General features: G+C 46.7%; 1 protein-coding gene across 2 annotated transcripts in view; it reads right to left on the bottom strand.

The window, feature by feature from the left end:
* Nucleotides 1-780: 780 nt before the first annotated feature.
* Nucleotides 781-25,750, bottom strand: part of SLC25A17 (solute carrier family 25 member 17) — a 131,911-nt gene continuing 106,941 nt past the window's right edge. For both annotated transcript variants that reach the window (XM_075321918.1, XM_075321917.1), the window contains 2 exons: nt 6,329-6,411; nt 781-1,011 (listed from right to left, as the gene is read on the bottom strand). In XM_075321918.1, coding sequence (XP_075178033.1) covers nt 876-1,011; nt 6,329-6,411 — 219 coding nt within the window. In that variant the 3' untranslated portion in view covers nt 781-875. The remainder of the gene's footprint in view (nt 1,012-6,328; nt 6,412-25,750) is intronic.

Below are 25,750 nucleotides of genomic sequence, written 5' to 3'. Positions count from 1 at the left end.
GCATAAATAGCCTGGGTCTCAGCTTCCCATACACGGTAACTTTTTTAACTGCATGAGAGGACACACACAAGCTAGGGACCCCAACGTAGAGAAATACTTTGGCGTAGTGTTGGGGCTCTATTGCATTGATCAATTCAGTAGCTAAATTTCTCTTGCTTCATATGTTCATGGCAGTAATGCAGATTCCATTTTTCACATTTTCCCTCTTACATATAGCTATTGGATTTTTCAAGTCAGTATTCACACAGCAGTTTCTGCTATTTCATGTATTCCCCTTACATAGTCACTGGTGTGCATACCTTATCTCCCCATAGTGATGTTTTTTTTAGGTTTTTGCACCCAGTTCACATTTAGAATGGTGTTCCAATCCTTGTTCCAGCTCCCCCCGAAGGGCAGATCAAAGTATTGTAGTGCGAATGAGCAGGACCTCAAGGCCCGCCTCTGTGCATGACTGAGGACGCATCATGCACCCAGGCTACAGGAGAAGGAGGACAAAGATGGCCGAAAAAGGAGGCACTGCAGCCGGAGAATGGGGACACTCATCCGACTAGTCTGCACCGGACCGACCGGTTAGGCAAGTATTATAAAGTGATTTTTATGTTCTACACAGCGGCCTGGGCTCTTATATACAGCATGTTAGGATGCTGTATACAAGACAAGAGCCCACTGGTTTCCTTTAACTAATCATTATACTTTATTCTATTAAAGAACAGTTTTTATAACATTGACTTAAAAGCATAAGTTTGCAAAGCAAAAAAAATTACAAGATACACATAGAAATTAAAAAGATACTTTTTTTTATTAAGACAATGTTTTTCTTCCCATGTTAGAGTTGTAGTGTTAAACATTTAAAATATCGTCTTCAGTTTTCTTTATCAGCTTTTTAGAGCCATAAATCGAAATGTCAGTATGGCCAGTTTCTCATAAACAAGGAACATAAGTGCCGCCGTTAAAACAGTTTGAAGAAGTTTTGCTTCTAGACCTTTGTAAAGACCCAAAAATCCTAAACGCCTAGAAAGACACAAACATATACGATACATGTGAATAACAAACAACACTTTATAGTGAATTAAATAAGAAAAAATACAATATGTCACAAGAGTAGGCATTTATATATCCAGAGGGGCCTTGTGAGAGACACAGACTGTTGTGGAAGACCAAATTAAAAGGCTGAAATTATTGCTGCTCAATATTAACATATTATTTATATTAATATTAAATATGTCAAGATTGAGCAGAATTAAAAGGTGTTTTTTTTCCACTAACAAAGTACATTTTAATCAATATCTATATATATAATTGCCTTATTCTGTCTGTCTGTCTGTCTGTCTATCTGTCTGTCTATCTGTCTGTCTATCTGTCTGTCTATCTGTCTGTCTATCTGTCTGTCTATCTGTCTGTCTATCTGTCTGTCTATCTGTCTGTCTATCTGTCTGTCTGTCATGCTCCGAAATTGTGTCCTTACGGTGACACAAGACTGATTGGCCGCTGGGCTCGCCATGGCCCCGCCCCCCACACGGATTGGCCTCTCGCTCTGGCCCAACTGACACGGAGCCCCGATTCCCAGGTGAGTACACACACACACACACACATCAGATCACACTCACTCTCACACACACACCTCACACATCACAACATGCTGGGATATCTCTTGCTTCTACACCGGCTCCGTCAGGATCCCAGCAGCGCCACACAACCTTGCGATGCTGGGATCTTCACGGAGGCCGTGAAAGCTGGTAACCATTATACACATCGGGTAACTAAGGTCCCTTAGTTACCCGATGTGTATCATAGTTACCAGTGTACACCGGCTCACACTCACTCTCATACACACCTCACACACACATCACATCGCATCCACACATCAAGGTCCTGCAGCGGCGGAAAATACAGACACATAACAGCACACACATAACAGCACACACATAACAGCACACACATACACACACACAAATCAGATCACACTCACTCACACACACACATCACATCGCATCCACATACTCACAACATCCTGGGATATCGCTTGCTTCTCGGCGGCGATACTGTGCTGTTGTGATCTTCCAGGACCTGCCGGAGGATCACATGGCCAGAAGCATGTGATATCCCCGGATGTTGTGAGTATAAGCGCGTATGTGCGATATCGTCAGTGTCTGTGTGTGTGAGTGGATGCGATCGGGTGTGTGTGAGTGGATGCGATCGGGTGTGTGTGAGTGGATGCGATCGGGTGTGTGTGAGTGGATGCGATCGGGTGTGTGTGAGTGGATGCGATCGGGTGTGTGTGAGTGGATGCGATCGGGTGTGTGTGAGTGGATGCGATCGGGTGTGTGTGAGTGGATGCGATCGGGTGTGTGTGAGTGGATGCGATCGGGTATGTGTGAGTGGATGCGATCGGGTGTGTGTGAGTGGATGCGATCGGGTGTGTGTGAGTGGATGCGATCGGGTGTGTGAGTGTCGGCAGAGGAGCACGGCGTGCTGGAGGAGGCTGGGAGCAGAGAGGCTGATCATGGGGAAGGCTGGGAGGAGAGAGGCTGATGCTGGGGGAGGCTGGGAGGGGGAGGCTGGGACGAGGGAGGCTGATGCTGGTGGAGGCTGATGCTTGGGGAGGCTGATGCTGGGGGAGGCTGGAAGGAGAGAGGCTAATGCTGGTGGAGGCTGATGCTTGGGGAGGCTGATGCTGGGGGAGACTGGGAGGGGAAGGCTGATGCTGAGGGAGGCTGGGAGGAAGGAGGCTGGGAGGAGAGAGGCTGATCCTGGGGAAGGCTGGGAACGGGAGGCTGATGCTGAGGGAGGCTGGAAGGAGAGAGGCTGATGCTGGGGGAGGCTGGAAGGAGAGAGGCTGATGCTGGTGGAGGCTGATGCTTGGGGAGGCTGATGCTGGGGGAGACTGGGAGCGGAAGGCTGATGCTGAGGGAGGCTGGGAGAGGGAGGCTGGGAGGAAGGAGGCTGGGAGGAGAGAGGCTGATCCTGGGGAAGGCTGGGAAGGGGAGGCTGATGCTGGGGGAGGCTGGAAGGAGAGAGGCTGGAAGGAGAGAGGCTGATGCTGGTGGAGGCTGATGCATGGGGAGGCTGATGCTGGGGGAGACTGGGAGCAGAAGGCTGATGCTGAGGGAGGCTGGGAGGAAGGAGGCTGGGAGGAAGGAGGCTGGGAGGAGAGAGGCTGATCCTGGGGAAGGCTGGGAAGGGGAGGCTGATGCTGAGGGAAGCTGGAAGGAGAGTGGCTGATGCTGGGGGAGGCTGGAAGGAGAGAGGCTGAGGCTGGGAGGAGAGAGGCTGATGCTGGGGAAGGCTGATGCTGAGGGAGGCTGGGAGGGGAAAGCTGATGCTGGGGAAGGCTGGGAGGACGGAGGTTGGGAGGAGAGAGGCTGATCCTGGGGAAGGCTGGGAGAGGGAGGCTGATGCTGGAGGAGGCTGGAAGGAGAGAGGCTGATGCTGGCGGAGGCTGATGCTGGGGAGGCTGGGAGAGGTAGGCTGAGAGAAGAGAGGCTGATGCACACACACACACACGCGCGCGCACTGCACAACACACCACACACACACACACACACACTGGGAACCACAAACAACTGCCCTACACAGACACCCACACACACAGACAACGCTGCACACACACAACACCCAACACACAAACACCGCGGCACACACAAATATACGCACATACCGCACAACACACACATTGCACAAAACATACCTCCCCCCAAAACACACCACAAACACACAAACCGCGCAACACACACACAGCGCTCCACAAACAGCGCAACACACGCAACACACATACAACACCGCTCTCACCCCCCGTCACACCCAGACAACACCCAGAACATGTACAGCGCCTACACAAACACTTGGTAACTACAGACAACAACATCTCTCTATATATATATATATATATATAACAAAAATCATACATGAACTACACAATACGTAAATTCTAGAATACCCGATGCGTAGAATCGGGCCACCTTCTAGTATCTTATAATAATAGAAAAGATCCACAATTAAATCCATTAAAAAATGTTATGAAGATAATTTTTTACACGTGCCCCTGATCTATACTTTGTAATAGGGGTTTCTGACCGAGCAGGAACATGGTCTGCATATACCACAGCTCTTGGGCATGAGAGGAAGCAAAACAGGATACACACAGGAGGACAACAAGGGATTGCAGCTGTTCTTTCTGTGAGGTAAAACATGTTTAAACATAAACAGGGCAATATTTTATCTCCCAGAAGAAATCAGCTGTGATCTCATGCTGTATAATATTGTTTATAATATTGTTAATATTATAATTTACTGCATACTGTGTTAGTATTTGATAGTATGCATTTAAACTCCTTCTTATGCAGATTAAGCTAGCCAGAACATTGGGGGAGATTTCTCAAGCTAAATGTACCTGAATTATTTTGGACTTTGAGCACTAAATCTGTTTTTGATGGCTGGCATTATATTAATTATATGTTTTGGACACTTTCTGCGCCTTATCCGACAAGGGGGTGTGACTTTGCTAAAATGGATATGACTTATCAGAAAACGGACATGGCCTAGCATCCAATGTCTTACTAAAAAGTATGCACGGTTTAGTCACAAATTAAGCCAACAAAAGAAAGAGTGGTGGCGTGGTGTATACTTAGAATAGACATTTTTAAAATAGTACAAATAGGGTGTGGCCCCCTTTTCAGCGAGTTGTGCATTTCATCAATAGTGCCTCCCATTGCTCTGTGTCCATATTCGGGACCCAGTCACTCTCTGCCCTTATTCAGATTGAGGTCTGTTTTGACCCATGGTAAGGTTTTAATACTAGAGTGTGTTAGGTTCTGATTTGGGTACACCATGTCGCGGTGAGATTATTTATATGCACTATGCTTTTATTTAGTTACAGTAGGGTATACGTCCATATTATTTTCATCTTTAGTTTTTCACATTCTTAACATATGCCTGATACTTTATAAACCCTTCCTGTATTGGATATGGCCGTACAGCCAATGTTGAGTGCCTTTTTGTTTTTGTATACAAGCTTAGGAGCTCAGCCAACATCATACCCGAAAAACGCCTTCTGTGTTACACAGCCAGCATCTGCATCTTACTGTCTGGCATCATTAGAAAGCCATTACACATTCAAAAACATAATAGGACTATTCATTTTGTGAGCAACCTTATATTCAATTAGAAGTATTATCACTGCAGCATTACTTGGATTTATTGAGGAATTTCAGTTTAAAGAATCCAAAAAGTTGACAGTCAAATTTTAAATCTGCAGAATGTGGCACCTGTTGTGGATTTTCAGCATGTACAGTGTCTACATTTTATACTATGGGTATATAAATCAAACTAAATGTGCCAATGCTTCAGCATCACTCTGAACAGCAAAAATGCTGTTCTCCTGTAATGGCCAGCGCTCTGCTACAGGAGTCATCAGCTGACCCCACGCTGTCATGGCAACCCACTGGCATCCAGTAATCGCGTCATGGTGCCAGATAGTGGTGGGGAACGGCACGATCCCCGCCGGAGCGCGTCAAATCCCGCCGTCAGGAGTTTGACAGCGCAATCTAACTAGTTAAAAGAAGCGCGTGGATCTCCAATCCATCCGCGCCTGTTAGCTGAACATGTCTGCAGATCAGATCAGCAGACACATGCGGGGAATAATGCAGACTCGCCGCGTGAGCCCGCATTAAAGGGAGAGAGGTGACTCAGGACGTATAGGCGTTAATTGAATGAAAAGAGGGGGTTATTAAAATTAGTATTTTTAAAAAACTTTTTTTTAATTTAGTTTTTATTCTTTTTAGGGAACTTTAGCCTGCAATCGCTTGCATACTACAATACTATAGCATTGAAGAATACAGTATAAACTGCAGTCTCCTATGAGCCTCACGGATAGAGTGTAAAATATGGTGACTTTTTAATAGGAAAACCGCTTACCTGGAGAGGTTGTGAGACTCACAACCAGTATAGAGACATATAACAGCTGCAGGCCGATCACACGTGCCAAAGGCAGAAGCAATACAAAAACCAGGATAATTGTGGTATACTCCGCACTGCTGTACAAAGAATCACTACAAATAATAAAAGCCATGTGGATGGTTTATTCTGCGCGTTTTGAAGAGATATCCCTTCTTCTTCCTCAGGAAAATCCACCGATAAAAAATATCGGTGGATTTTCCTGAGGAAGAACAAGGGATATCTCTTCGAAACGCACAGAATAAACCATCCACATGGCTTTTATTATTTGGAGTGATTCTTTGTACAGCAGCGCGGAGTATACCACAATTATCCTGGTTTTTGTATCTCTTCTGTTAGAGTCATAAAGCGCTGGTGTCACACAAACGAAGCATACCTAATGCGTTGCTTGAGAAGATGAATAATATTGAACAAGCTTCCAAAAGACCGTTTCTCTGGATTAAGTTTTTCATGGCCAAACTAAAACAACAAAAAAAACCAAAACATATTGTAAAACATTAAAAGGTGAAACCAAAATGTATTAAAGTATTACAGAATTAAAAGTTTTGTCCAATACTGGACAGCCCTTTATTAACACTTTACCATTCAGGCCAGCATTTGCTTTCCTGAGCTCCATTTTTCAAATCTGACAAGTGTCACTTTATGTGACAACAACTCTAAAAAATGTCTAGCAATCCCAGTGTATTAGCTTATTTTATGACTTTGAACTTCATGGTAGTTGTAAATTTAGGACAAAAAGAATTGTATATGAAAATAGTAGAAATTTGATTAAAATATAACATTTTTTCCAAGTGCAAACTTTAAATGTTCAGGCCCTTAAAACCAACATACCACACAAAAAAAGTTAATAAATAATATTTACCATATGTGCACTTTATGTCAGCATTATACTTTTTGGCAGGATGATAGAATGCTTAAAGGGAATCTGTCACCAGATTTTTGCAATGAAATCTGTGAGCAGCATGATCTTAGGCATTGATGGCAAACCTATGACACGCAGAGCTCTCTCTGTTGGCACGCGAGTCGTCGCCTCACTCAGAGTACTGCCGGCGCGATGGCGCTAGCAATTCAAAGTTGTGTGGGAGCGAAGAAGACATTACTCACTCACTGCCGACACTCACTCTCCTAAGCCGCAGGTCCTCGGCCTGGTAGCATCATTACACCATTGCATAAGGTCATGCGGCGGCGCCAGCATCATGACGTCTTGTGGTCGCGCCAGACGAGCAGTGGTGGAGCGGGAGAAGGAAAGCAAGTATGATTTTTTTCTTTTTACTGTGTGCGGTGCAATGGGGGCTCATATGTACCAGGATGGGGTGATATATACCAGGATGGGGGATGTTTACCAGAATGGGGTGACATATACCAGGATGGGACTATGATGGGGACACACAGTATATGCCAGAATGGGGGACATTTACCAGAATTGGGTGACATATACCAGGATGGGGTGACATATACCAAAATGGGTTGCTATATACCAGGATGGGGCTATGGTGGGGACACATATACTAGAATGGGGCTATGATCTGGACATATATGCCAGGATGGGGGACATTTACCAGGATGGGGTTATGATGGGGACATATATGCCAGGATGGGGTGACATATCAGGATGGGTGACATATACCAGAATAGTGTGACATATACCAGGATGGAGCTATGATGGGGACATATATACCAGGATGGGGCTATGATGTCGACATATATGCCAGGATGGAGTGACATATATCAGGATGAGGGACATATACCAGGATGGGGCTATGATTTCGACATATATGCCAGGATGGTGGACATTTACCAGGATGGTAGATACATGCCAGGATGGGGGACATATACCAGAATGGGGCTATGATGTTGACATACAGTACAGACAAAACGTTTGGACACACCTTCTCATTCAAAGAGTTTTCTTTATTTTCAGGACTCTGAAAATTGTAGATTCACATTGAAGGCATCATAGCTATGAATTAAAACATGTGGAATGAAATACTTAAAAAAGGGTGAAACAACTGAAAATATGTCTTATATTCTAGGTTCTTCAAAGTAGCCACCTTTTGCTTTCATTACTACTTTGCACACTCTTGGCATTCTCTTGATGAGCGTCAAGAGGTAGTCACCGGAAATGGTTTTCCAACAGTGTTGAAGGAGTTCCCAGAGATGCTTAGCACTTGTTGGCCCTTTTACCTTCACTCTGTGGTCCAGCTAACCTTAAACATCTCGATTGGGTTCAGGTCTGGCGACTGTGGAGACCAGGTCATCTGGCGTAGCACCCAATCACTCTCTTTCTTAGTCAATTAGCCCTTACACAGACACGGTGGTTGGATCCAAAGATCTCAAATTTGGACTCATCAGACCAAAGCACAGATTTCCACTGGTCTAATGTCCATTCCTTGTGTTCTTTATCCCAAACAAGTCTCTTCTGCTTGTTGCCTGTCCTTAGCAGTGGTTTCCTAACAGCTATTTTACCATGAAGGCCTGCTGCACAAAGTCTCCTCTTAACAGTTGTTCTAGCGATGAGAAGGTGTGTCCAAACTTTTGGTCTGTACTGTATATGACAGGATGGGCATTTACCAGGATGGGGCAATGATGGGGACATCTATACCAGGATGGGTTTCTGATTGGGATATATACCATGATGAGGCTATGACTGGGACATATATACTAGGATGGGAGACATTTACCAGGATGAGGCAATAATGGGGACATATACTAGGATGGGCCCATGATGTGGACATAGATATCACTAATGTCGGACATTTATATCAGGATGGGGAACAGATTAAACAGGAAGTAGCCCAAGATTGGGGATCATTGCTACATAATGAAGGGGAAGGGGTCGACTCATATGTCTTTATAGAATTTAGAGATGTTAACACTTTGAAATGTAGATGTGGATTTCAGGGTGGAATCTGCTAGCATTCCATGCTTAAATCCATCAAGTTATCCCTCAATCTATCCACCTATCTAAAATTCTGCATTTTTTTCCATAAATATCAATCTAACTGCTGTGTCAGGAAAGGGCAGTGGGAATGACTTACTTTCAATGTATGATAAGCATGCATGAGCTTAAAGGGAACCGGTCACCACTTTTTTGGCGTATAAGCTGCGGCCACCACCACCGGGCTTTTATATACAGCATTCTAACATACTGTATACAAGACCCCAGGCCGCTGTGAGAACATAAAAAATACTTTATAATACTTACCCAACGGTCGATCGGTTGGCCATATGGGCGTCTCTGTAGTCCGGTGCCAACGCCTTCTCTTTTGGCCATCTTTGTTCTCATTCTCTAGCCGCGGTGCATGACGCGTCCAACGTCATACACACTCGCCATCTGAAGTGGGGGAAACAAGGGCGCAATAGGGTCTTACCCGATATTTAGGGTATGAGAAGAAAGAAAGATGCACTCACCTGGTCTGGTTGTGACAGTCACAACCCCTATAATAGCGTATGGGAGTGCTGAGCTGGTTCCAGCTGCGGCCCCGTCAGAAATAGTAACTGAAAACGGAGATAAAAAGGGACGGGTTTTTCAGCCGCGCTATGAACCACACTGTTGAAGATTCCTTAGATATTTTTATTGAGTCAATTCCAACGCGTTTCAAAGGCACACTGCCTTCTTCTTCAGGGAATAAAAATATACCAGTACAGAAAATTTTTATCTCCGTTTTCATACACACTCGCCGGCATTCAAGTCCTGAGTGGGTGCACTTTGATCTACCCTGAGCAGGGCAGATCAAAGTATTGTAGTGTGCCTTGGCAGGACCGGGAACTGTGTACGACGTAGACGCGTCATGCACACAGGCTTCAGAAAGAGGACGAAGATGGCCGAAAGAGGAGGCCACGGCACCGGAGACGCCCACATGGCCATTCGTGCGACCGTTAGGTAAGTATTATAAAGTGTTTTTTATGTTCTCACAGCGGCCTGTGATCTTCTATACAGCATGTTAGAATGCTGTATATAAGAGGCCGGTGGTGGTAACCGCAGCTTATAGGCCAAAAATGTGGTGACAAGTTCCCGTTAATAATCCTTTCTGAAGGGAAGAGAAGACTGCAAACGTCAGTTTAAAATCAATTTATTGTTTACATAATAGAATTGGTTCAATTGTCCTGTTGGCAGTAAGAAAAATTGGGTTTTGGATTGCAGTTTGAACACTTGGCCTCTGAAAGGTCCACCATCAACTGATCTAGGGGTAGAGAGTAGTGTTGAGCCACCCCCCCTAGTGTTCAAGTTCGGTTCGTCGAACGGCGGCTCAGTTCGGCGAATGTTTGACGAACACTTTCGAACCCCATTGAAAACAATGGGAGGCAAACACAAACACATACAAACACATAGAAAACACCTTCTAAGGTGTCCAAAAGGTGACAAACAACTCACAAGACACCACAAACACATGGAAAGTGACAAAGTATATATACACAGGACGTTCGATTTTTTGAAAATGAGCGACGTGTCAACAAGCAACGATAAGGGGAGTATTTTTGCTCGTTCACAGCTGTCACACGCTACGATATGTCAAATGATGCCGGATGTGCGTCACTAACGACATGACCCCGACGACATATCGTTAGATATATCATAGCGTGTAACGGGCCCTTTAGGAGCTCAGACAACATCATACCCGAAAAACGCCTTCTGTGTTACACAGCCAGAATCTGCATCTTAATGTCTGGCATCATTAGAAAGCCATTACACATTCAAAAACATAATAGGACTATTCATTTTGTGAGCAACCTCATATTCAATTAGAAGTATTATCACTGCAGGATTACTTGGATTTATTGAGGAATTTCAGTTTACAGAATCCAAGAAGTTGACCATCAAATTTTAAATCTGCAGAATGTGTCATGTACAGTGTCTACATTTTATACTATGGGCATATTAATCAAGCTAAATGTGCCAATGCTTCAGCATCACTCTGAACAGCAGGAATGGTGTTCTCCTGTGATGGCCGGTGCTCTACTACAGGAGTCATCAACTGACCCCACGCTGTCATGGCAACCCACTGGCATCCAGTTATGGCGTCATGGGGCCAGATAGTGGTGGGGAATGGCACGATCCCCGCTGGAGCACGTCAAATCCCGCAGTCAGAGTTTGACAGTGCAATCTAACTAGTTAACAGAAGCGCGTGGATCTCCAATCCATTTGCGCCTGTTAGCTGAACATGTCTGCGGATCAGGTCAGACACATGCGGGGAATAATGCGGACTCGCCGTGTGAGCCCGCATTAAAGGGAGGGAGGTGACTCGGGACGTATAGGCGTTAATTGGAGGAAAGGGGGGGGGTTATTAAAAGCTGTATTTTTAAAAAACTTTTTTTTAAATTTAGTTTTTATTCTTTTTAGGGAACTTTAGCCTGCAATACTATAGCATTAATAAACAAAAAACACAGCCTCACCATGATTATCAAGTTGATATGTAAGAAGCTATATAATTAGTTACTTGTTTGTATATGATCCTCCTGAATTGTAAAGCGCTACGGAATATGTTGGCGCTATAGAAATAAAGATTATTATTATTATTATTATTATAATTAGAATTCATGGTATTAGAGAATAGGACCCAGGCGAGTCGCTAATTATTATATGACAAAGAATGTATGACCACAACGCCCAATAGTGAAAGGTGATATCTTTATTGAAACCAGGGTAGGTGAGGAGCGGCACAATTACAAGTGGGACTGCGGGCAGCAGATATATCCAGGTACTCAAGGTATAATAACCAAATAACAATCAAAAATGATGATTGACCAAATGTACAATGTACATGGACAATATAGCACCCCATTAAATATAATAGATGATGGAGCGCCACAATTTCACCGACCAGGATAATGCATGTTACCCGCGGGTAACTGTGTGTCTCCAGGTCCCTTTCCCTTCCAGGTATGTCAGCACCAGATATATGCTATTAGCTGTAAGCTGGCCTGTGTTTTTCTATCTGTTAAAGGGTGCTTTATTGATCTCCCTATTAGAGATGAGCGAACCGGTCGCGGTTCAGCTTGAGTTCGGTTCGCCGAATGGGCGTCTCGTTCGAGTTCGGTTCGGCGAACCGAACTCGAACCGCATAGGAAACAATGGCAGGCAATCACAAACACATAAAAACACCTAGAAAACACCCTCAAAGGTGTCCAAAAGGTGACAAACAACTCACAACACAACACAAACACATGGGAAAGTGACAAGGACATATACTCATGCGAAAACAAAAGAGCTGGACAAGGAAAAAGAGGAGGAGACACAGATATATGAGTATATGCAAGGAAACATCGATGCCATTACTGTGCAACTTGAGCCCTGCTCATTTTAGGCTTCGAATCTGGATAAATTGCCTGAGCTTGCCACGTACGCCTTGGGGATCTTGTGTCCTGCAGCCAGCGTTCTCTCGGAACCTGTCTTCAGTGCTGCTGGGGGTCTGCTGGCAGATAAGCACACGTGTCTATCCACTGACAATGTGGACATGGCTCTCAGAGGACTTTTCTTCCCCTGCGTCAGCCAGGGGAGGCCAAAGGCACGCGTATTTTTGAGAGTGCTTCATGCAAAGCAACTTTTTCTTTTTCAAAAGGGGGGTCAACTGATGCCAGTCAAGTGGGGTGTGTGTGGCCCAATTAGTGGAAACGAGGGAGACACTGGTTGGAGTCCCCTCGCTTTTGAAAAAAGAACCAAGATGAACTAGTCATGGCTCTCAGAGGACTTTTCTTCCCCTGGGTCAGCCAGGGGAGGCCAAAGGCATGCGCATTTTTCAGAGTGCTTCATGCAAAGCATCTTTTTCATTTTCAAAAGGGGGATCAACTGATGTCAGTCAAGTGGGGTGTGTGTGGCCCAATTAGTGGAAACGAGGGAGACACTGGTTGGAGTCCCCTTGCTGTGTTTTACATGCTTTTAGAAGGGCATGACATGGCTTAGAGGTTGACTTTCTGCATCTGCAAACTGTTGGCTACCAAAATGCTGCCTTTCCAACCGAGGATTTTCAAGACCTTATGCCCATCGCAGTGCCCCAACAGCTGATGCCCAGGCGCCACTCCTTCTCCAACAAAGGCGTGCCCGTGCTACACCAGCATGTCGCACCAAATATCACCGCTTCTTTGAGAAACTCTGTGTGACAGGGTGCATTTCACCACAGATACTTGAAACAGTAAGCATGGACAGGGGCGTTACATGTCGCTGACTGGGCACTGGGTAGCTATGGTGATAGATGGAGAAGTGTCTGCTGTACAAGTCTTGCCGTCCCCACGAGTTGTGTGTTTAAATCCTTCCTCTGTATGTACAAGTTCCTCCACTGCTTCTGCCTCATCAACCTCGTGTTGTTGCTGCATCTCAGCCCAAACCCTGTGTGGTCAGGCCACCCTTCCTTGTAACTGCGCCCAAGGAATCCCACACACCTCCTTACTATGCTGGCAGCAGAGCTCAAGGCCATCAGGCGGTCAAATGTTTACTTTGAAATGTAGGGGAAATGTGAGACACCGCTGAGGAATTGTGGACGGTTAGCTCTGTAGAGTGAGACCGAGTATCATCAATGGTTGTCTCCACTCACCCAGCAGCCAGGGAATGCCGAGTGCGACAATGATGCTAAACAGTCTGCGGCCCTTCTTCAGGGCAATGTGACACACGTGCCTTGTATGGCTCACGTGTTGAATCCGAATCTCCAGCAATTTCTAAAACACTATCCCGGCCTACATGTCCTTCTGTCGAGGGCACGGTGTAACGCCTGCCTGGATTGACACACTCAGACGGGCTGTAAAGGATAGGCTAGAGGGAATCCACTCACCAAGCTGGACCCCCAGAACCCTGAAACCCTTTAATCCCTATACAGTGATGTTGAATGACACAGGGCCCAAGTTGATCAATACCTGTGAAAGGCTGCAGTTTCAGAGAATAGTAGTCATGCAGGGTCAAAACATTAATTGAGGAAGAGGAACAGAATGGGAGGGACAGGACTTCATCAGAAAACAAGCAGAGGTGAAATGCAAATCGGCCAACGAGGTACCTAAACAGCAAGCAGGAAAAGTAGTCAGGTAACAAGCACACAAACTCATAAAACTAAACTGGGGGTAACAGTAACCAGAGGTTCATAGCTATGTCTGGCAGTGGTCTTCAGACAGGAGGGGCCTAAAAAAGGGTGTTGTGTCTTCCCATTGGTTGTAGCTGAATGATGGTACTTCATCTGTGAGATACCCACCACCTGCATTCAGCCTGTGGTTCTGCATCTGTCAAGGTAACGCATCCCAGTGGGTGAGCATAACCTGTGTCCACCTGCACCGCTGGCGTCGACTCCTCTCCCATCATCAGCACTATGCACGAAAGGAACACGTTGTCACCTTGCGACAGGAGTACAAATTGACGTAGCGGACTACGGTGGTGACTTAACAGCTGTGTGCGGCAATGATGCAAACATGGCAGCGTGCCTTCATCAGGCCCATGCGACACACGTGACTTGTATGGCTCACGTGTTTAATCTGATTCTCCAGCAATTTTTAAAACAACATCCCGGCCTACATGGCCTTGTACAGCGGGCACGCTCGCTATGTGCTCACTTCCATCGTTCCCACCCAGTAGCTCAACAACTTTCATCACTCCTGAAGTCTTAAGGTCTGGCGGTTAAACGTCAGAAATGCGATGTTCAGACATGCAGGAATTTTAATCTGCACATGTTGCAGCGTCTGTGGCAGCACCGCAGAGCCCAGCTGAAATACGTTATTATGACGTATACCCTGGGCTAACTTGATCCAGAGGTGATGCAGATCACGCTGCTGGAGTGGTGTCAGATCAAGGACATATGCACCGTTCTACACAGTTTACAAATGTCGACGCAGATGTTTAACACTGGCGATGACATTCTCAGCGTGACAATTTTGGTCATCTACATGATGGAACACACTAAGTATTATTCGGAGACAGGTGTTGGTCCAAGAGGAAGGGAGGAAGTACTGGAGGAGTCATATGCGGAAGGGATAACAAGATCTACAAGGTCCAGACGTTCAGCGGCACCTTGTCGGCAGTCATGGTACGGTGGGGGAGAGGGATTATCAAGGGAGCATAGTATCAGCAAAACAGTTGAGGAAGGTGCAGGACCCCAGGAAGAAATGGAGGACGAACTGGCGATGGGCATGGAAGACTCAGCAGATTAGTGAGAGCTTGCTCACATTTTGGTTGTGCGAGGTTGTGGGGAGAGGGCAGAGGAAGGAGGCACGATTCTCACCTCTCCGCCACCAAGACACCAAGGACTTTGTCCTCCTGGATGCACAAGACACATGAGCGCCTTCTTGCTGCACTACCTACAACATGACCCTCGGATTGTACGAATTACAAGTCATGCTGACTACTGGGTTGCCACACTGTTAGATCCCCGGTACAACACAAAATTTTGCGAAATAACTCCTGCCATAGAAAGGAACGCACGTATGCAGGAGTATCAGCAGAAGGTGGTACGCAATCTTACATCTGCTTTTCCACTAAACACCAGTGGTGCACAGAGTGAATCTCAACGCTTTTTCATCGATAGGAGGAAATGGTCTTACTTGTCCACATCTGAGGGACCGAGGGCTGGCTGCTGTGCTGAGACAACGTTGAGTACGGTGTCTCTGCAGAGTTGCATTTTTGGTCATATACAAACTGAGTTGAAAAAGGACAGATGCTGGTGGAAAGGGGAACAGGTGTGTTGGAAAGGGTAAAAAGTTTGTGTCCGTGGGTTTGGTGGTTAAGCAACATTAACATTTGCTGAAGAAAACATCTGGTATGGTGGGACTGGCAGATTTGGATAAGGTGGTACATACTATGTTACCGCTATATCAAAAATATTAAGAAGAAAAGAAAGAGAAAGGTAGATATCCCAATCGCCATTCAGTGTCCACCGTGCTCATAGATGGAAAAGGAGAGGTTTGCAACTGGAAGGTTAGGTGGAGGATACAGAGCAGGTTGACTCTCAAACAAATAGTAGCCTGAACCGAGTTAGACGCAACTCGGATCTGGAGACTTGGAGCCCTGTTAGCGTGACAGGGTCCACACGACCACCCAGCCCCGGAACTCCCTGTTAACAACACAGGGGCTATTGGTTACGCAGTCCGTGTGCGTAGGGGACATACCTGTGGACAGCAGGCGCATCAGCAGCAGCAGGCCTGTTTATGCCACTGGGCTGCACTAGCAGGACTGGTAGGACAGGAGCTGTTCTTAAACTTCTGTGTTACCAACTGTGGTGGTGGCCTGCATCGATGACCTATCCCTGCCTACCTCTGGCCTAAAGCCGCAATGGGTTCAACACATGGAGGTGTGCTCTTTCGGAGCATAATAGAAGACTGGGCACCTTCTTCTTGGCTCCAGCCCCTTTTATAACCTGGGTCTGTCCCAAACCAGGGTGGACCACAATGCACCTCCTGGAGACAAAAGCAGAGTGACACGTCATGAGTGGCATAACTAGCGTCCTCTTTTGAACCGCCACTTGAATGATGACCTCATGGCTGCCACAACCAAAACACCTCAACAGTCATCGTCTGACCAACAACAATGAGGTGACAAGTCACAGGGGCGGCCCTCTGCAAGCCTGTTGGGAGTAGCCTGGCCAAATTGTCAGGACACCTGATTCCCTGTGGTCTATATGGGCTCCCCAAATCAGGGGCAGGGCCAAAGAGTTCATTACCCGACCTAGCCTCTGATTCAGTAAGTGTCTGAGCATGCTCAGTAGCATGAAATAGTTTCTGAAAAAAAAGACTATCCGCTTCAGCATGCTGTCTAGGCACAGCACAGGACTTAGACCCGGCACGGAGTGCAAGTACCTGTGCAAAGAGGCTTTTCTCAGTCAGTGTGAAGCCCCACAGGTGTTGTGTTGGTGCATTACCTTCAGGGACTCCACGTGGAGGAAGAGTCTGGTCACACTTAGGTTGCTTCTTTATATGTATTTTCGTGATGCCACTCTCAGTATTGCGGTCAGTGGGGACCGCCACTGCAGTGTAAGGGGACACCTGGGGCTGATGTTGGGTGCAGTTAGTTTTAGTGGCCTCCCTAGAGTGAGTCAAGCACCAGGGCCCTGTGTAAGTGTGTTGAGCCGCAGGTCGCAGAATGACTCAGGCACAGTCCAAACGAGCATGCGCTGTAGCCCAAAATTAAGACTTTGCCTCAGGAATAACACAGTCAGGCAGAGCATGCTCAGTTGGCGAAACACTGGAGTTAGGCTGCGGCTGGGGTAAACCGGCACACAGGAAGGAGCAACTGCGGAAACACTTCGTTCAATTGTGAGGGGAGTCATTGTGGAGTTTGGTGAGGAGTACCGTGACGCCAGTGAGCAGCATCCTGTGCCACAGACCAACATTCTTCCGGTGCTGTCTATACTGTTAACCATGATAGGAGCGTAAAGTCTGTATTTATTGCAACTGGACATCACATTACCCGGGTACGGTAGGCTGTGCCCAGACAGTAATGCGTGCACGCAACACTTTGTTTTATTATGAAAACACATATCTGTTCTGGGTAGGACGACTATATAGACAATAAGACTTGCTGCCTCTGCACTGTCAAATTGTCACGTATAGTTTAAATCATAGAGGGACAGCGACACATGTTTGCATTGAATGTTGCTTTACAAGATTTGCATGACTGTGTTGCAGAGCTGTGTGGTTTCCATTCACATATCTGTGAGGCTTCAGCTAACAAGGGTATTCAGGGTGGGTGATGTGTTTTGTCTATGTTTAGGTAGATAACTGGGAAGCTCTTGTGATGCGCCACTAGTAAGTTGTCTTCGCGCGCGCGCGCACACACACACACACACACACACACACACACACACACACACACACACACACACACACACACAAACACACAATTACTGCTGCTACGCGGAGGGCTTACCAGGCAGTAGGCAACTGAATAGATTGTTCTATTATTTCAATTTAATGCATGGTTCTTATTGTTTGTTTTCAGAAAGTGAAACAATCATTTATGAACCCAACTGCATACAGTGCTTTTCATGTTGCGTAGTTTTGATGCATACTGGGGATCACACCAAATACAAGACTTAAAATGAAGCATAAGTCGCAATGAGAATTTCACTGTGCTACAATGCGGCCTAGCGGGGCTGTGCAACCACCGCCTGCCCCATCACGTGCATCTGCATGCTCTTCATTCTCTGTGACTGTGGGGACAGCAGTCACACATGCTTTTTCACACTGAACTTCCACCCCATTACCCGTAAGCGGGAGTGTGATTGACAGGTCGTCACTTGTTTTGTAAGTGCAAACAGATGTAATTGTTGAGCTGTCAGACATCGAGAGAACCACCATGGGATGAAGGAAGAAATTAACCTCATAATTCGTTGTACAATTTACTAGTACACCGATATCCCATGGTTGGAAACTACTATTTGTGCATGTGGAATTAGTCATTTAGAGTGCTAGGTTTTCTCGACCAGATTGTGTACACTATGACATCTTAGTCCCGAAGGTGCTAGAAAAGAATAACTACCACAACAGTTGGCTAATTTTGGAAACTTTGGATTCCTTAAGAAATTCACCAACACTTTAATCTTTTGTCTGTCCGGTTTTGAGGATGTATTTGCAGAAGGGAGTCAAGACTTGCCCCCCTCCCCCATCATACTTAAGATTGCCCCATTAACTTACTCCTTGGAGAAAAACTACCCAAAACCAGATTATACAGTCTTTCAGGCTGAGAAGCAGGCCATGAAAGATTCTATCTCCAAAATCCTTGCTAAGGGACATATTAGACTCTCCTCTTCTACCGTGGCTGCAGGGTTCTTCTTTGTTAACACCGTCACCCCTGGCCACTTTTCCCTTTTTGTTATTTGCTCCCTTTCTTCCGAGAGCCGTAACGTTTTTATTTTTCTGTCAATCTTACCATATAAAGGCTTGCTTTTTTGTGGGATGAGTTGTACTTTTAAATGAAACCATGAGTTTTACCATATAGTGTACTGGAAAATGTAAAAAAAAAATCCAACTGCGTAAAAATTGCAAAAAAAGCGCGACTGCACAATAGTTTGGGGGTATTTTGTTCACTGTATTCACTATATGGTAAAACTGCTGTGTGGGTGTGATGCCTCAGTATGGTACGAGTTTATAGATACCAAACATGTATAGGTTTACTTTTATCTAAGGGGTTTGGGACAGGAAACACAAAGAGGTTAAATAACCCCTCCCTACCTCCCATCTCCAGTGTTTTTTCAAGTACCACAAACAAAATCATGAATGGTTTAAATCTTTTATTTTCAGAAATAAGCCATTAACATCCCAAATAAGTAATTTGATAGGGAGGGAATAATTGTGCTGTCGTGGAGGGTTTCCTATAAACCGAATTAATAGTAAGATAAATTCCATTTTCTCTAATCACCCTCCACGACAGCAAACAGTAGGAGTACCAACGAACAGGTTAGGGAGGGACAACAGTCTGTAAGACTTTACGTCCAAAGGCTAAATCCCTGATGGAAAGCCAGTCCAAACGTTAATGTTTGACAAAAGTATGGACAGAGGACCAGGTCACTGCTCTGCAAATCTGATCAATTGAAGCTTCTGCCCTCTCCGCCCAGGAGACTGATATTGATCGAGTGGAATGTGCGGTCAAGTTATCCGGAGGAAGGAGGCCTTGGGGTAGCATATGCATCCTTAATAGCGTTCTTTATCCAGTTGGATATTGTGCTCTTGGCTGCCTTCTTCCCAGCATTCTGACCTACAATCTGCACAAAAAGACTGGAATCCTCTCTGGAGGACTCAGATTTCTCTAGGTATAGCATAACTGCCCTACATACATCGAGGGAATGAAAGTTCATCTCTTTTTGGTTAGCTGGGTCCTGACAAAAGGATGGTAGAATAATTTCTTTATTCCTATGAAATTCGGACACTACTTTCGGGAGAAAGGAAGGATTCAGACGGAAGACTATTCGATCATCCAGAATCTTCATGTAGGGGTCTCAGATGGTAAGAGCCTGGATTTCACCTACTCGCCTGGCCGTAGTGATTGCAATCAAAAATGCGGTTTTCCAGGCCAGACACCTCAGGGTCGAGGAGGCTAGAGGTTCAAAGAGAGCCTGAGTCAACCCTGAAGAACTGTGTTAAGATCCCAGGGGGAACTATCGCGAGCCGTTTAGGACAAGATCTAACCGCTGAAGAGAGGAATTGCTTCACCTAGCAATGGTTTGCTAGGTTCTGGTCAAAATACACACTTAAAGCAGTTACTTGGACCTTGAGAGTGCTGGGGCTGAGACCTTTTTCAAGTCCCGACTGTAAAAAGTCCAGGATGAGAGCCACATTTGGATGGAATGGGTCAGGAATCTGAGGACTGCACCAGGTGGTAAAGGTCTTCCAGATTTTAAAGTAGATTAGATTAGTGACAGGCTTACGGCTTTTCTGTAGCGTGTCAATGACCTCTCAGACAGGCCCCTAGCTCTGAGAATGACGGATTCAGAAGTCACGCGGCCAGATTCAGTCTCTTGAGGTCTGGGTGGAAGAGAGAACCCTGATCGAGAAGATCAGGGAGCTGAAGCAATAGGAAGGGTCCGTTCTGAGCCATGGTGACCAGGGCCCTGAACCAGCTTTGTCTTGGCCACAGTGGAGCGACCAGGATGGTAGGAACTCCGTCTGATCTGACTTTCTGTAGAGTCCTTGCCAGTAACGGGATTGGTGGAAAGGCGTACACCAGTTGAACCCTCCAAGGACAGGAGAAGGCATCCACTGCTTTCGCCGGATCCTTGGGACTTAAAGAAAAAAACTGATTTACCCTTGCATTCTGCCAAGTCGCAAAGAGATCCACCTCCGGTTGTCCCCACCTTTGGACTAAGGTATGAAACACCTCTGGCTTCAGGGACCATTCCCTAGGATGAATGACCTGCCTGCTGAGGTAATCCGCTCAAGTATTTTCGGAGCCCCTCAGGTGGATAGCGACAGATGTCTTTCTGCCCCAAAAAAATATTCCTATGGAAATCCTCTGTAGATTTTTGTGGTGTGAGCTTCCCTGATAACGAAGGTGAGCTACGAATGTCACATTGTCTGAGTACACCATGACATGTGCCCCTTGGAGCATGGGTTTCGCTGCTCTGAGTACCTGAAGGATGGCTTCCAATTCTCGATAATTGGAGGATAGGGTGCTGATGTCCGGGGACCAGAGGCCTTGGAAGGGAATCTGAGAGACAATCGCCCCCCCAGCCTTTCTGGCTTGCATCTGCGGTGATTGTCACTAAAGGCTCTCGACGCCAATATACTCCCTCTTTGGAGATGGGTGGGAATCATCCACCACAACAAGGAGGCTTTTACAGGACCTGGCAGGGATATTTTCTTGTTTAGGGAGCTCTGGGAACCGTCCCAAGATGCCAGTATATGAGCTTGAAAGGGGCGTGAGTGGGCCTGAGCCCAGACCGCCAGGATGCAAGATGTCATCGAGCTCAGCACGGACATTGCGAATCTCAGGGTTACAACCCATTGACCATGCAGAAATGAAGTCTTGTCCTTTATCCCCAACTGCTTGTCTCTGGGAAGGAAGGATTGTTGTTTCACAGAGTCTAACATGACCCCGAGGAAGCTCTTTCTTGTGGAGGGAAGGAGGTCTGACTTTTGGGGGTTCACCACCCATCCTAGGTTGTGCAGGACTCTTAGCGTGATTTGCACATGTTGGTTGAGCAATTGGGCAGAGGGGGCCACTACTAGAAAGTCGTCGAGCTAGGGGATTATACAAATGTTCTGACGTCGCAGGAATGCTACCAACTCCCCCATTAACTTGGTGCAGATGAGAGACTGAGCAGGAGGGAGTTGAACTGATAATGCCGAAGACGCACCCTGTGAAACGAAAAAAATTTTTTGTGAGCGTGAAAGAGCGGGATATGATAGTACGCATCCTTTAGATCTATAGTGACATAAAAAATCCCGGACCGACAAGGGGCGTGGTGGACCTGACCGACTCCATTTTGAAACGCCTGTAGATGAGGTGACTATTTAAAGGCTTGAGGTTTATGATTAACCAAGGGGTGCCGTTGGGTTTTTTGATCAGGAAGAGACGGGAGTAAAGGCCGTGACCCGCCTCCGAATCTGGTACTAATGATACTATCCCTATTTTTGGAGGTTTTGAATGCAGCCCATGAGAGTGTCGTGACACCCCAGGGAGGGAGGGGAAGTGACGCTTGTAAAGTGAGGAGGATAAGTGGTCAACCTGACTTTGAGACCCTCTTTGATGGTGCTTAAGACCCATTGATTTGATGATATCTCCTGACACTGACTGAAAAATGCTGACAGCCGACCTCCTAGTGGCGTCATTGTTTGTCCTGTTGCTGTCTCCGATCTTCAGACCTTTGGGACTGAAAGATGTTCCTTCCCCTGCCCCCTTTCGGGTAACTCCAACGGCCTGTCTTACTCGTCCCTCTGTACTGGGTGGATGGATTTTGGGGAATACGAAATTTTTTTCTATGTTGTCTCTCTTCTGGCAACAGTTTCATCTTGTACGTAGCCTTCTACAGAATCCCTTCTACGGCTGGACTGAAAACATGCTCCCCTCGAAATGGGAGAGAGCACAGCTTAACCTTGGAGTCTGCATCACCACTCCAAAGTTTAAGCCAAAGAGCCCTTCTTACTGCATTAGAAAGGACCCCACTTCTTGCAGCTACACGGACAGACTCTGCCGAAGCATCAGCCAGAAACCCTGTTGCCTTTAGGAGGAGTGGAGAGGAGAGAAGCTAGGATATCTTCCTTGGGGGTGTCTCGTTGAGATGTTCCTCCAGCTGTCCCAGCCATCTGAATAGGGAGCGGGCCACACAGATGGAGACTACCCCAGTCTTATGGAGAACCGCAGATGTTTCACAGGATTTCCTAAGGAGGCTGTCCATCTTACGGTCCATGGGATCTTTGAGTTGAGACGAATTCTCAAAGGGTAGAGTTGTCTTCCTTGCCACTCTGGCGACTTGAATATCCACCTTAGGCATATCTCAGCAGCAGGTGGAGTCTTCTTCCAGCGGGAATCTATTCCTCAATTCACGGGAAATGGTGAGGCGTTTCTCAGGTTCTCTCACTCTTTGAAAACCATCTCAGAGGAGCGCAGCAGAGCCGGTGCCGGTGACCGCAGCTTCCTTCTTTCTATTCAAATGTATTTGCGTCTTTCAGACGTAAATACATTTGAACAGTGCGCCGTGACGGGGCCACGCCCCCGACGTGCAGCAACGTGATGAGATTAGCACATTACTGACGTCATCACAGTGCTGCGGGCGCCGGGGACACAGGAGACATCAGAATCAGGAAGCGGTAAGCGCTCCATGGAGGAGCCGAAGATGAAAGGTTTAATTAATGGAGATGTGTGGGGAGGGGCTGAGGACACATAACGGGGAACATTTGTGAAGGAGACACAGCTTTGTGACAGGCAGAGGAGGAGCACTGTATTCCGAGGGAGGGGGGAGGCAGGAGTGTGTAGTGATGGGGTAGTGTAATTTGTGTATGCAGGGGGTTATGGGGGGGTGCAATGTATTATGTCTGGGGAGGGGGTAATGGAGGGTGCATTGTATTGTGTATGTGGGGGGAGAGGTAATGGAGGGTGCACTGTATTGTCTGTGTGTGTAAAGAGTGGTAATGGGGGGTGCATTGTAGTGTGTGTGTGTGTGTAGGGGGTAATGGGGGGGTGCATTGTTTTGTGTGTGTGTGTGTGTGTGTGTGTGTGTAGGGGACGATGGGGGGGTACATTGTATTTGCGTGTGTGTAGGGGGTGATGGGGGGTGCATTGTGTGTGTGTGTAGTAATGGGGGGTGCATTGTGTGTGAGTGTGTGTGTGTGTGTGTGTGGAGTAATGGGGGGGTGCATTGTGTGTGTGTAGTAATTGGGGGTGCATTGTGTATGTGTGTGTGTGTGGGTGGAGTAATGGGGGGGGTGCATTGTGTGTGTGTGTGTGTAGTAATTGGGGGTGCATTGTGTATGTGTGTGTGTGGAGTAATGGGGGGTACAATGTATTGAGTGTGTGGGGGGAGGGGTAATGGAGGGTGCACTGTATTGTGTGTGTGTGTGGGGAGGGGGTAATGGGGGGTGCATTGTTTTTTGTGTGTGTGTGTGTATGTAGGGGGCGATGGGGGTGCATTGTGTGTGTGTAGGGAGTAATGGGGGGTGCATTGTGTGTGTGTGGAGTAATGGGGGGGTGCATTGTGTGTGTGTGTAGTAATGGGGGGTGCATTGTGTATGTGTGAGTGTGTGTGGAGTAATGGGGGGTGCATTGTGTGTGTGTGTGTGTGTGTGTGTGGAGTAATGGGGGGTGCATTGTGTGTGTGTGTGTGTAGGGAGTAATGGGGGGTGCATTGTGTGTGTGTGTGTGTGTGTGTGTGTGGAGTAATGGGGGGTGTAGTGTGTGTGTGTGTGTGTGTGTGTGTGTGTGTGTAGTGGGTAATGGGGGGGGTGCATTGTATTTGTGTGTGTGTGTAGTGGTTGATGGGGGGGATGTATTGTATTCTGTGGAGGGGAGGGGTAATGGAGCGTGCATTGTATTGTGTGTGTAATGGGGGTGCATTGTAGTGTGTGTGTGTGTGTGGAGGGGCGCGGAGTCATTAATCGAGCTATGATTACATTTAAGGCTATGTGCACACGCTGCGTTTTTTTGATGCTGCGTTTTTGGCCGCTAAAAACGCACCCGCAGCAAAAAGCGGCAAAAATGCATGCGTTTTTACCGCCTTTTGGTGCGTTTTTGGCTGCGTTTTTCTAATGCATTGCATGGGGGGAAAAGGCAGAAAAAGGTAGGAAAGAATTGACATGTCCATTTTTTTTCTAACCTCAAAAACGCAACTTAAAAAAAAAGTTGTGTGCGGACAGCAAAAATGAAAACTCGGACTTTGCTGGGGAAGCAAAGTCATGCAGTTTTGAGACCAAAAACACACCCGAAAAATGCAGCGAAAAATGCACTGTGTGCACACAGCCTTATTCTCTTAAATTTTTTGTTTCATTCACCTTTTCTGTTCTAATATTTTACAACCTGAACGACCATGGCTTGCCCCCCCCCTAGTTTTGATCCTGGGTACGCCCATGTACCGATCTAGTAGATTTTATTTCCTCCAGCCCCACAGTCTACCTTACTGCACCTAGAAGTTCATCCATATCCTCCATGGAGAACAAATATCTGGCTTCGACTCCATCTGAAGATAAGCCATCATCCTCTTCTAACAATTCTCCCGGTGGTGAGGAGGGACACTCAAAAGAGTCTGACTGAGTCCTCCACAGGGCTGATTTTCCTCTTCTTGGATACAGGAGCTGCTGCTGTTGGGGGGGGTGGATGGGAGAGGGACACCAGGGAGGACTGAATCTCCTGACGCACTAGGCTTTTTAGCTCACTCATGAGGGAGGGTGGTTCCTCTCTCACGACCTGATCGGTACAGGAATGCCCAGAAGGAAGATTTTTATTACATATCATGCATTTTTTGCAGGATGTCTTCTATTTCTCCTTCTTAGGGGCAGGAGTCTTGTCTCCCTAAGGGGGAGAAAAGAGGTCATGAATATACAGGCATGCCGAAATGGAAGATCCCCCCCCCCCCCCCCCGACATTACCACCTAGTCACTGTTACTCACAGAACCGGGGGCTGAGCTGTGCTCCACAGATGCAGAGCGATCTTCTTCCATTCTTTCTTAGTTCTGGATAGTGCTCAAACCTGAGTCCTTAATGCGGTCCGGGTTATATCCAGCTGGCCACTTTGTGGGGGACTCCTCTTCCTCAATCGGTCAGAGGGGGAGCAGGCTTGCAAAGGAACGAGTTCCGGTAACACTACGGGCAGCGGCCGCGCGTGCAGACCACCATGGAATGTATGGCCCTGGAAGTGACGTCAGCAAAAGGTGCCGGCCGACGTCACTTCTGCGCACCATCGCC

The sequence above is a fragment of the Anomaloglossus baeobatrachus genome, chromosome 8 (assembly GCF_048569485.1).
Source record: "Anomaloglossus baeobatrachus isolate aAnoBae1 chromosome 8, aAnoBae1.hap1, whole genome shotgun sequence".
In the NCBI taxonomy this organism is placed as follows: Eukaryota; Metazoa; Chordata; class Amphibia; order Anura; family Aromobatidae; genus Anomaloglossus; species Anomaloglossus baeobatrachus.
The sequence above is the reverse complement of the archived record's forward strand: the minus strand, read 5'-3'. Positions and strand labels throughout refer to the sequence as shown.